Source organism: Carettochelys insculpta, chromosome 4 (genome assembly GCF_033958435.1).
Source record: "Carettochelys insculpta isolate YL-2023 chromosome 4, ASM3395843v1, whole genome shotgun sequence".
Taxonomy (NCBI): domain Eukaryota; kingdom Metazoa; phylum Chordata; order Testudines; family Carettochelyidae; genus Carettochelys; species Carettochelys insculpta.
In genome coordinates this window covers 13050559-13062435 of record NC_134140.1, presented here as the reverse complement: position 1 = coordinate 13062435, position 11877 = coordinate 13050559, and the positions used below count along the sequence as shown (strand labels likewise).

Genomic DNA, 11877 nt, shown 5'->3' with positions numbered 1-11877 from the left:
TTAGTTGGGGTTGATCTTGCTTGAACCAGGGGGCTGGACTCAATGACCTCCTGAGGTCCCTTCCAGCCCTATGATTCTAGGATTTGCAGTTGGTGTGTGTGTGGGTGTGCGTGCGCACCGGGGGCTGTATGTCTTGAGTGGGTCCAAGGACAATGCCATGGAGGAGCTGGAACGCTCTGCTGTCAGGCAGACAACTCGCACAGAGTGATCCAAGGGAAAGCTGTGCACGTGACTAGAGGTGATTTCCTTTGTGTCAATCAGGCTCAATCCATAAAGGTGTTTGTGTGCCACAACAATTAAAGTTTGGTACCTGCCATATGGGGGTCCTCAGCCCTCCACCGGGCACCAGGCTTACTACAGCAGGCACTGGGAAAGATTTAAGTGCCTGAGAATGGTATTGATCCCCCGGTAAGCTCCCCAGCGTTGGCTTCCCAGCCCCCTGCCCTAAGTCCTCTGCACCCTTCCCTCCCCTTCCTTCACATTGAACCCTGTGTCCAGAGCCCCCCATCCCCTGCCCTCAGCCCCCTATTGCTCCCAGCACCATCTTCACTCCTGCACCCCAACTCCCCACTCTGAGGCCTCCACTCCCTGCCCTGACTCCAGCCCCCCACCTACACCCAACCTCCTCCCCTGCTTCCTGCACCTCCACCCCCTGCCCCGAGCCCCATCATTTAAATAAAGCATGTCCATTTTTCAGTTAATTAACCCCCTGCCACATTACTACAGCGAAGGAACTGAGCAGTGCTGGGTATATCTGCTGACACTTTCATATATTTGGTTCCTTGAAAAAGTATTTTTAATGCTTCATTGTTTCTGTACATGCAGTAATGAACAATTACGTTTTACAACCCTTTTCATCCATGGTCTTTATTAGATGCAGTAAAAATGAATTTACATGTTAATGAGTTCTTGTGCAGCTGCTCTGTTCAGAATGCTCCTCGGTGTTGAACATATTGGGGAACACCCCTTACAATTAAATATCAAAGTAACAGTAGGAAGAACGTGCCCAGTGATGCTCAGGTCTTCTGCTATTCTCTGTTATGTACAGCAGTTTCCCCAGCTCTGACTTTCCAATCTGCCACCCAACCTTCTCCCACATGTTCACTGTGGCAAAGAAGCCAGATCTATATATAGGGATGGGAGCTGGGGAGGCAAAGCTGCCCGGGGGCTGGGTGATTTAAAAAGGCTGGGGAGCCTGGCTGCTGCCATTACCATAAGGGCAGCTGGAGACCTGGGCTCCTTAAATCACTGCCAGGGCCCTGTGTGGCACAGCACAGGCTGGACAGCCTGAAGGGCTGGGTGAGGGAGACTAGCCTCCAGCCCTCCTCGTTCTGCTTGAGGTCCTGCCTCATCTGGGAAACCAGAGCCTCCCCCGGCCTAGGGGCCCAGCACTTCTGTCAGCAGCCCTGTTTATATGCACACAAAATACAGCCTAAGAGACAGAGCAGGGGTCCTGGCCTGCTTGAAGTCAGTTGTATTTTGACTCTGACTTCAGCAGGGCCAGGATTTCTCTCCTACCCCACCTCCAAGTGAGCGTGTGAGGAGATGGAAACAGAGATACAGGTAGTACCCAGAGGCACTGAGACCTCATCTGGGGTGAGTGAAGTCTCTGCTTTACAGCCTTGGATGAGAGCCAGCTGGCCTTTAGCTCATGCGGTAGAGTGCAGGGCTTTTAGACACTATGCTCGCAGGTTCTATCCCTAGGGCCAGCAACCTGGGCCTGTTGGCATTACGCAGGCATCACTAGAGAAGCTAAAGAGGAATGAAACCCTTGTTGAGGCTGTCAGTTAAATAGTACTGTACTCATTCATTTTTTTTCTATGAGCAGAATTCTTCCTCTTTCCTACATTCTCTCCTGCATCCCCTTCCACATCTCTCCTTCTCCTTGTTTATGTCTTCCTCTTCTCCCTCATATCACACAACCCCACACTCAGCCCATTCACTCTACTGCACATTGCATACACATGGCTCACATTCCAATTCTCCATCCCCTGCACATAGCCTTCTATGATGTCTTCCCTTTGGCCCTTAAAACCTCTTCCCACAAGGGGTCAGGCAGGTCTTGAGAGGTGCTGAGAGCTCTTAACTCTGTGATTCCAAAGGGAGTTTAAGTAATTCTGTGCCCCACAGGATCATCTCAGTGCCTGGCAGGATTGGCCTTGCTGGCCATGGAAAATGGGGAGTGTAATTGGGAGTGATGTCCTGTGTTATAGTGGAAACCACAGAGCCATAAATAAACCTGACTCAGGTGGCTGAGGTTTTGCATCTGTCACTATCGCTGGGATGGCCTGATCCTATGGGCACATTCTAAACTGCAGGTGGGAATGAGGTTAGGTGGTTTCTGTGTCCCCATCAGAGTGGAAGGACCTGGACTTCCCAAGGAAAATGGTTGGCTAATTGTGTGTTGCTAGTGGACAGTCCAGGAGAAGGCCGCTGGAGTAAGGGGCCATGGGCATTAAGAACATAAGAATGGCCATACTGCGTCAGACCAAAGGTCCATCCAGCCCAGTATCCCGTCTACCAACAGTGGCCAATGCCAGGTGCTCCAGAGAAGGAGAACAGAAGACAATGATCAAGTGATTTATCTCCTGCCATCCATCTCCTGCCCTTGTACTGAAGGCTAGGGCACCATACTTTACCCCTGGCTAATAGCCATTTATGGACCTAACCTGCAAAAATTTATCGAGCTCCTTTTTAAACCCTAATAGAGTCCTGGCCTTCACAGCCTCCTCGGGCAAGGAGTTCCACAGGTTGACTGTGCGCTGTGTGAAAAAAAATCTCCTTTTGTTAGTTTTGAACCTACAACCCATCAATTTCATTTGGTGTCCCCTAGTTCTTGTATTATGGGAAAAGGTAAATAATTTTTCTATATTCACTTTCTCCACACCATTCATGATTTTATATACCTCTATCATATCGCCCCTCAATCGCCTCTTTTCCAGACTGAAAAGTCCCAGTCTCTCTAGCCTCTCCCCATATGGGACCCGTTCCAAACCCCTAATCATCTTAGTCGCCCTTTTCTGAACCTTTTCTAATGCCAATATATCTTTTTTGAGGTGAGGAGACCACATCTGCACACAGTACTCGAGATGTGGGCGTACCATAGTTTTATATAGGGGAAGTATGATCTCTTTTGTCTTATTATCTATCCCTTTTTTAATAATTCCTAACATCCTATTTGCTTTACTAACTGCCGCTGCACACTGCGTGGATGTCTTCAGAGAACTATCCACTATAACTCCAAGATCCCTTTCCTGATCTGTCGTAGCTAAATTTGCCCCCATCATGTTGTACGTGTAATTTGGGTTATTTTTTCCAATGTGCATTACCTTACACTTACCCACATTAAATTTCATTTGCCATTTTGCTGCCCAATCACTCAGTTTGCTGAGATCTTTTTGTAGTTCTTCACAATCCCTTTTGGTTTTGAAACAACTTGGTGTCATCTGCAAACTTTGCCACCTCACTGCTTACCTCATTTTCTAGATCATTGATGAACAAGTTGAACAGGATCGGTCCCAGGACTGACCCCTGGGGAACACCACTAGTTACCCCTCTCCATTGTGAAAATTTACCATTTATTTCAACCCTTTGTTTTCTGTCTTTTAACCAATTCCCGATCCATGAAAGGATCTTTCCTCCTATCCCATGACTGCCTAATTTACATAAAAGCCTTTGGTGTGGGACCGTGTCAAAGGCTTTCTGGAAATCTAGGTATATAATGTCCACTGGGTGTCCCTTGTCTGCATGTTTATTAACCCCTTCAGAGAATTCTAATAGATTATTTAGACACGACTTCCCTCTGCAGAAACTATGCTGACTTTTGCCCAACAATTCGTGCTTTTCTACGTGCCTTGCAATTTTATTCGTTACTATTGTTTCTACTAATTTGCCTGGTACTGATGTTAGACTTATCGGTCTATAATTGCCAGGGTCTCCTCTGGAGCCTTTTTTAAATATTGGCATTATATTGTCCGTCTTCCAGTCATTGGGTACCGAAGCGGATTTAAAGCATAGGTTACAAACCACTGTTGTTAACTCTGCAATTTCACATTTGAGTTCTTTCAGAACCCTTGGGTGAATACCGCCTGGTCCTGGAGACTTGTTACTATTCAGCTTATCAATTAACTCCAAAACCTCCTCTAATGTCACTTCCATCTGGGAGAGTTCCTCAGATTTGTCACCTAAAAAGGCTGGCTCAGATTTAGGAACCTCTGTAACATCCTCAGCCATGACAACTGAAGCAAAGAAATCATTTAATCGCTCCGCAATGGCACTGTCTTCCTTGATCGCTCCTTTTATATCTTTATTGTCCAAGGGCCCCACTGCTTTTTTAGCGGGCTTCCTGCTTCTAATGTATTTAAAAAACATTTTACTATCATTTTTTGAATTTTTGGCTAGCTGTTCCTCAAAATCTCTTTTGGCTTTTCTTACTACATTACATTAACATATAACACTACACTGACGCTGTGGTGATCTTCAGAGAAAGCAGCACTCAGAACCAGGAGGTTTTTGTGCTGGTCTGTATCACTGTGAGCGGTGAGCTACCAGTTTGCAGACAGTAGTAATCTCCTGCATCATCGGCTTCAACGCTGCTGATTGTGAGAGTGTAAAGAGTGCCAGACCGACTGCCACTGAATCGGGCTGGGACCCCAGAGGCCCGGTCACTGTCATCATAGATCAGAAGTTTTGGAGACTGTTTGGATTTCTGTTGGTACCATGATACAGTGTACCTACTAAGGCTGGAACTGGCTGTACATTGGATAGTGACTTTTTGTCCTGGAGAAACTGAGATGGATTCTGGAGACTGAGTCATAGTGACCTGCCCAGAAGAATCTGGATTAAATATAAAATATAAATAAATAAATACAGAGAACAAGTCATTGATAGTGAGCAACAGTAATAATAATAAGTGATTGATATTTGCATCTATAGACAATGGCATGAAATGCATCAGATCATACGAGATGCTCAGAATCCTATTCAAGCCAGAGCTGTGATGAATTGCCTATTTAATAGCCAATCCAGCTGCAATGGTTTGATTTTCAAAATGTGAAGGGATTTTTGTGCTGTGAAGCCAGTATGCTCCGGTTCTCATTTTTACCTGGAATCCACAGTGCCAGCAGCCAGAGGAGCGGAGCCTGGGAGAGCATCTTCCTTCGTCTGAGCTGGCAGGTGCTGCTCGACAAACCGTGGAGAGTGGAACAAAATCTTTTATAGCCCATCAGAGCAACAGGGCGGAGTCCCTGGGGAGTTCACATGCAAAGCAGCCCCTGTATGGGGGATTCTGGCCTCCCTAGTGTGGCTAGACATACAACTGGTTTCTGGGCCTCATCCCAGTGTGGGATGGTCATTCACTCTCCAGGGAAAAGGCTGCTCTGGGGAAGAGGCCACAGGGTGGAGGGGGTAGAGGATCAGGCACAGAAGACCTGGGCTCTGTTCCTGCCTTTGCTGCATCCTCAATGAGTGCCTTTGACTCATTATTGTGGGGTTGATCTTGTGAAGTACTGAGTTCTCTCACCTTCCATTGAACTGCATGGGTGAGCTGTAAGAACGAGGGCTGTAACATCTAACCCCAAACACAAATTCTGCTCTTTGGCATCAAAGGCAAAGCATGCATTCTTTTCAGTGGCAGTGACAAAAGTCACTAAATCTCTCTGTGCCTCATCTTCCCCATCCATGAAATGGGTAGGGTGTTTCCCTGGACTGTTCTGGGATGTTACTGATTAGCCTTTTTATGGGGTTTGAGATCCTGTGGTAAATATGTTGCTTTACTGCAGAGGGTGTGCATGGTTCTACCTTTACTCATTCATCATATGGAAGTCAATAGGCCTTTTAAAAAAGCCGGTGAGGTGGGTAAATCTTGTGATGTTTGGGGTCGAAGGAAGAGTTTCTGACTGACTTGGGTGTGGAGCAAAGTCTGGAAAAGGAAATCCTGAAGTCAAGAAGCAGCCAAACTTTTTTGTTTATAAAAATCTTGTGCCATGTTGGGGCCTGACTTTTAAGCTATGAATGGCTGATGCGGGCAGTGCAGCATTCAGGGGTGATTTCTGTTAATCCACTCCACTTATTATGTTTGAGTCATGGTGGATCATGAACCCAGGCAAGCTTGGGGACAGTAATGCAAGTTCATATCTCTGGCTCAGAGTTATTATTTCTTATATTCTTTGTATTTATTTGTGTGACCCTAACATCTAGGATCCCAGTGCTGGCCTGGTACCACATTCTGCTGGGTGCTGTACAAACACAGAATGGAAAGATGGTCACTGCCTCAAGGAGTTGACACTCTAAGTATAAGAGAAAGGGCAGAAGTTGGATTGAGGCAGATGAGGAAGGAAGTAAAGAGCTAACACTGGTGAGTATGACAGGCAGTGGTCTCAGCACAACAGCAGGCTGCCTCTTGTTACATTGCCTGCAAGCGTCGTGACAAAGGAGACGTTTCAGGAGAGATTTGAAGGAGACTAATGCCGTGGTTCTGTAGGTGTTCTCTGGGAGCTTCTCCCTAGTGTTCGGGGCAACATGGGAGAAAATACGGAGAGGCTAATGGGAGATGAGAGATGACCTGCTACTTGTGAGTGAGGGATGATCGGTAGTGAGGAGACAGGCTGTGAAGGTCCTTGGAAGTGAAGCCAACTAGCTAGAGTTTGGTGAGATAAGCTGAAGCCAAGGAAGGGGCACAGAGGGGTGAGGTGGTCAAAGTGACAGGCGAGGCCAGTGAACTTTGCAGCAGCGTTATGAGGGGATATCAATGGGGCACGACTGCATTTATGAAGACCAGTGAAAAAGATGGTGCTGTAATTTGAGGCACGAGACAGAATCACAGAAATATAGGGCTGGAAGGGGCCTTGATATGTCTAATCCAACCGTCCCCATTATTCCCCTTCTGCTGAGACTAGACCAAATACCCCTAGACTATCCCAAAGCCCCAGCAACCAGGTGAATTGATCCTCTGAGATCAATTTGAACTGACTGATGCTGCTAAATGAAACCCAAAGGGTAAGACAAATCATGTATAGGTGCTCTGAACAGCAGGGAAATACCAGTGAAATAGAATTATGTAAAATATCTGGACACAGACCCTGTCACAGGCTCAGAAGTGAGATGGGATCCCCAGAGTCAGGGTGTTTGGGGTGATTAAAAGTAAATCATTTCTTATGAGAGCATGGGAGAGTGTTCCATTTGTGGAGCATATTTTAGACCCAGCTGTAGTATTTTACATGTTGGTAATACCATCTAGTGGCCACAAAGAGAATTCAGATTCAATGGTTTGTTATAATTGTGTACTAAATATGAAGAGTCTTATATTTAGAATGGGTTAAGAATATGCCTGAAATGCAAGAGACCATCTGTGAAGTGTGATGGAAAGGAGGCTTACTATCCTTTTCTAGACACCCCAGCATACTTCCTTAACTAAATTGCCTGCGAAGGGTGAAACCCAGAGAGAGCGGGTCCCTGAACATCTTCAGGAAGCATTGACCATGAGCCAGGTGAGCCAATTCTACTCCCCCGGTGCTGCACAACCTCCAGGGCCTACCAGGGAGAGCTGAGCTCCCAGATCCTTCAGGGAAGGGAGATGGCCAGGGAAAGAGGAGGACATGGAGGGAGGGTTGGGAGGAACCAGTGGAAGGCTCCAATGCTGGTCAAATAAGACAGGAGGAGCACAAAAGGCAGAAATCTGAAGTGAGCTGGTTGTGTGTGATTTAGCTCACCAGCAACGGGTGCTGTCGTGTCTCTGTGTGGCTAAAGGTTTATGTTGCTTTGAGGTTCTTGGTGCCTCATTAGCCCGGAGAGCCATCAAAAAAGAAGTGAAAACCTACCATAATTAAAACATTGATGTGCTACCATGAGTGACAGTGGTTAGTGAGTGGCCTGGAGTCCCCTCATCTTGACTTGAACCAGAAATGGCCTTTGGGCTTTGTTCTGTTCTGGTTGAGTACATCTGGCCTGGTGGTTGGTGGAGAGGGAACAAGAAATAAATCTGGGCTGCCTGGCTGCTGTCCATGGTTCCCACACAGCAGCTATCCTGTTATGGAGATGCATGACAGGGAGCTGCTGTTACCTGATGTGCCCTTAACTAAAACACAAAGTGGGGAGGGTTTTATCTTGGCTTGTATCGTGGCATGACATGTTGACAGCAATAATCTCCTTCATCTCCAGTGTCAGTGGTTCTGATTTGGAGACTGTAATCAGGCCCACAGCTCCCAGATGAACTGCCACGGCACCAGCCTGGGACCAGTGTTCCCTGTGTGCTGAGTGCGTGGGCAGCTGCCCAAGAGAGATTCAGGTGCTACCCAGCTGATCAGCAGAGTGCCAAAAGCTAGTCACGCTGGGTAGCATGTGTTTCTCTTGGTGATGCACAACCACACATGCCTGTGTGCATGTACCAACATTATTCCACCCATGTATAGAAAAATTTAGAAGGAGCCCTGTCTGGGGCCCCTGGTGGCAAAGTGGAAGCACTACACATAAGGACCTGAGGTTTTTGTTCAGGTGTGTGTTGGCACCAGGTTAGTAGACACATAATGCTGGATCTGGCTGTTGCTTTGATAATCACTCTGTTTCCTGTAGACACTGCCACAGATTCTGGGATCTGAATCAGAAGAACGTCCCTGCTGGAGTGAGAATGTAAAAAATTACAAAAAATTATTAAATAAAGATAGTCTAGTGTTTTCACACATTAGATAATTGTGTTGTATTCTATTTTTGAGTGGATTCCAAGGTGCACATAAATAAGAGCAAAGTACTGTTCTGTTGTGATACAGAAAACACAGTCTGTTCATCTTCAGGATTTGCCCTGCATCCAGAGCACTAAGGAGCACGTGCATGGAGCAAGTAAGATTATCATGATGTGTCTGGCCTAACCAGCACTTGCCAATAAACCACAAAATGAGAAGTGAAACCTTTATAATTGCTCTCAGCAATTGAAAAGGGTCAGTGGGATGCAAATAAGCAAAGCATCTATTCTCAGCTCCTGATATGGAGTCAGGTCTCCAGCTAATTATAAATCACTGTAGCATCTCTGACGTCAGTGGTTCTCTAGTGATTTACACCTGCTGAGAAGCTGGGTCATAGAATGGAATGGTTTGTGTTATTCTAGAGATCATAGTTCTGCATTAGCATGTTACAAACTCTACAGTTTATTCCCCTAACCACCCACCTCCTGTGGGCTTCTTTCTCCTGATTTTGAGCTCTTTGTTCTACCCAAGCTAATAGACATGGAGGGGACATCTAGACAATCTTTTTACCTACTCTGGTCCTCTGTTCAGGCAGCCCTTTTAGCTTAGAACTCTCCCTGCCCTCCAATCCCAACCAGCCTGTCTCCTCTTTTATGCCCTTGTCCAAATCCCACTTCTTCAAGCTCCCATATATTATCGCTCCAACTCCATTGAAAGAAAGAATTCATGTTAACCAAAGTGAGAAACTACCAACCTCCAGGGCACCTGCACTAACCTCTCAAGTAACATACAATCCTTCCAGTCACCCCGCCTCTTCCCTATCCCTTTCCTGTGGTATCTCCCCTTTGATGTTCAGGTGCTTTAGATCCCTATCCTGCAAATTTACAAAAGGCTGCTTTCACTCTGCTGAGCCTTATTCTTATTTCTTCAGAACACGGAAGCTCTGGCATCTTGGCTTGTTGTGCTTCCAAGGTATTAGAATTGACCTACCCTCTCTAGCTCTTCGTCATCAATTTTGATGTTTGAATCCATGTCACCAGTTACCATGGTTTTACATTTCTTTACCTTGAATGCATCCTAAATTAAGATGTGCAGCAGCTAGCCCCACTATGAATCTAACTTATTTGAATTCAGAATTCACATGCATCCGCAGAGCTGGGAGGTTTTTGTATTGGTCTGTAGCACTGTGAGAGGTGAGCTAGCAGTCTGCAGACAGTAGTAATCTGCAGCATCATCAGCTTCAACACTGCTGATCGTGAGAGTGTAAACAGTTCCCGAGCCACTGCCACTGAACCGGGCTGGGACCCCAGAGGCAAGTGAAGAACCCCAATAGATAAGAAGCTTAGGAGCTTGTCCAGGTTTCTGTTGGTACCAGGATATGTAGCTGCTGCTGACACTGGAACTGGCTGTACATTTGATGATGCCTTTTTCTCCTGGAGACACTGAGAGGGCTTCTGGAGACTGAGTCATAGTGATCTGCCCATAGGAGTCTGGATTGAATATGAAATAAATAAATTCAGAGAACAGGTCATTGATTAAGAGCAGTGTTGGGTGTTAATAAATCACTGACTTTTGCATCAGTGATATGAAATGCATCATATAAAACATGTTCCCAATCATTATATTCAAGGCATGGCTGTGATGAGATACTTACTAGCCATTCTAGCCCCAGGAGTTTCATTTTTTTAAAACATCGATTGATTTTTGTGTTTTGAAGCCAGTGTGTTCAGGTTCTGATTCTTACCTGGAATCCACAGTGCCAGCAACCAGAGGAGCTGAGCCTGGGAGAACATCTTGGTGTGTCTGAACTGGCAGGTGCTGCTCAATAAACAATGGAGAGTGGAACAAAATCTTTTATAGCTCCGCAGAGCAACAGGGTGGTGTCCCTGGGGAGTTCACATGCAAAGTAGCCTCTGCGTGTTGGATTCTCGCCTTGTTGCTCTGACGAGACAGAGATCTGGCTCCTGTGTATCATCACACTGCATGATACTCTGAGATCATGTCCTGCCTCTGCTGCAACTTTAATGTCTATATCTGCATAGGATCTGAGAGCTTGCTTCCCAGCTCAAGAATACAGACCTAATCAGCAGTGCATCATGGGGTGGTTTGGATGATGGCTTGCTACTGACATATGTACTCAGGTTTCTGATGGTTTTGTTCTCAAGTCAGTTTCCTGAACTGCCCCCTGTGCTACTTCCAGCTACACAGCTAGTTGGAGAGTGCTCAAGAAGAGTTAGCGTGCGTCTGTCTATCTGAGCTGGGACGCACATTGTCAGCTGCAGAGGAGACCTTCGATTAGTCATTAGGGTAGGGGCTGGTCCTGTGAAGTTCTGAATTCTTTCCACTGTAGTTGAAACAGATGGGCTAATCTATGGGAACAAGGCCAGGAAGATCTGACCCTATCCACCAATGTTCCCTTTAATTTTTTTTTTTTGCATCTTTATGCAGAGTAAATATTTTTATGGGCTCCAAGGCATATCTGGACATGCACCACCTATAGGGACACATGCTGGTGGCAGTGGGCGTTCTGCTAGTCAGCTGGTGTCTACCCAAGCATTCAGCTTACAGGGAACACTGCCATCCACTCCACCCTGCTCCCATTAAAATCAAAGGCAGAACTCATTTTCAATGGCAGTGAAGTGGACTCCTAAATCTTTTTCTGCCTCATCTTCCCCATCAGGAAGGTGTGGAAGGTGTCCAAAGGAGGCACTGAGCTGTTACGGTTAGTAAGGATGAAAAAGTCACAGGCCACAGTTGTTTATGTGGAAATCGCAGCTTTAAGAGAACTGAAGCTTTCACGAGTTGCCATGAATCTGAGCAATGATGTGACCCCATGAACCAGGTCTCACTCTGGCTCTCTGATGGGATGGCCCAGGCGAAATCTGGTAGTGTTGTTATGACCTGGCACCTAGGGTCACAACTCCGCACTAGTTTGTTGGTGACGCTACAGGTGAGAGGTGGCCTGTGATGGAGAGTCACTCTACTTTCTGTCAGTACAGCTCAGCAGGCAAAGTCTCATCTCTGGCATTGTCAGGATCGACTTGGTGCTCAGTGGCCTGGGTGGTTAATAGCAGGACGAGCTGGGAGCGTCCTTGGAGTCCAGCAGCTGTCAACCATGGCATGGTGAGCCTGTGGGCTGCAGACAGAGTCCCTCCATCCTGAGTATGAGCCAGCCCTGTGTCTGGCTTGTGACAGTGAGTTC

At 46.5% G+C, this 11877-nt stretch overlaps 1 gene segment (V, D, J or C); it reads right to left on the bottom strand.

The window, feature by feature from the left end:
• Positions 1–4495: 4495 nt before the first annotated feature.
• On the bottom strand, positions 4496–9722 carry LOC142012240 (Ig kappa chain V-VI region NQ2-48.2.2-like). The segment is given in 2 exon segments: positions 4496–4822; positions 9666–9722. Coding segments are annotated over 2 exon segments (384 nt in total).
• Between the last annotated feature and the right edge of the window lie 2155 nt (positions 9723–11877).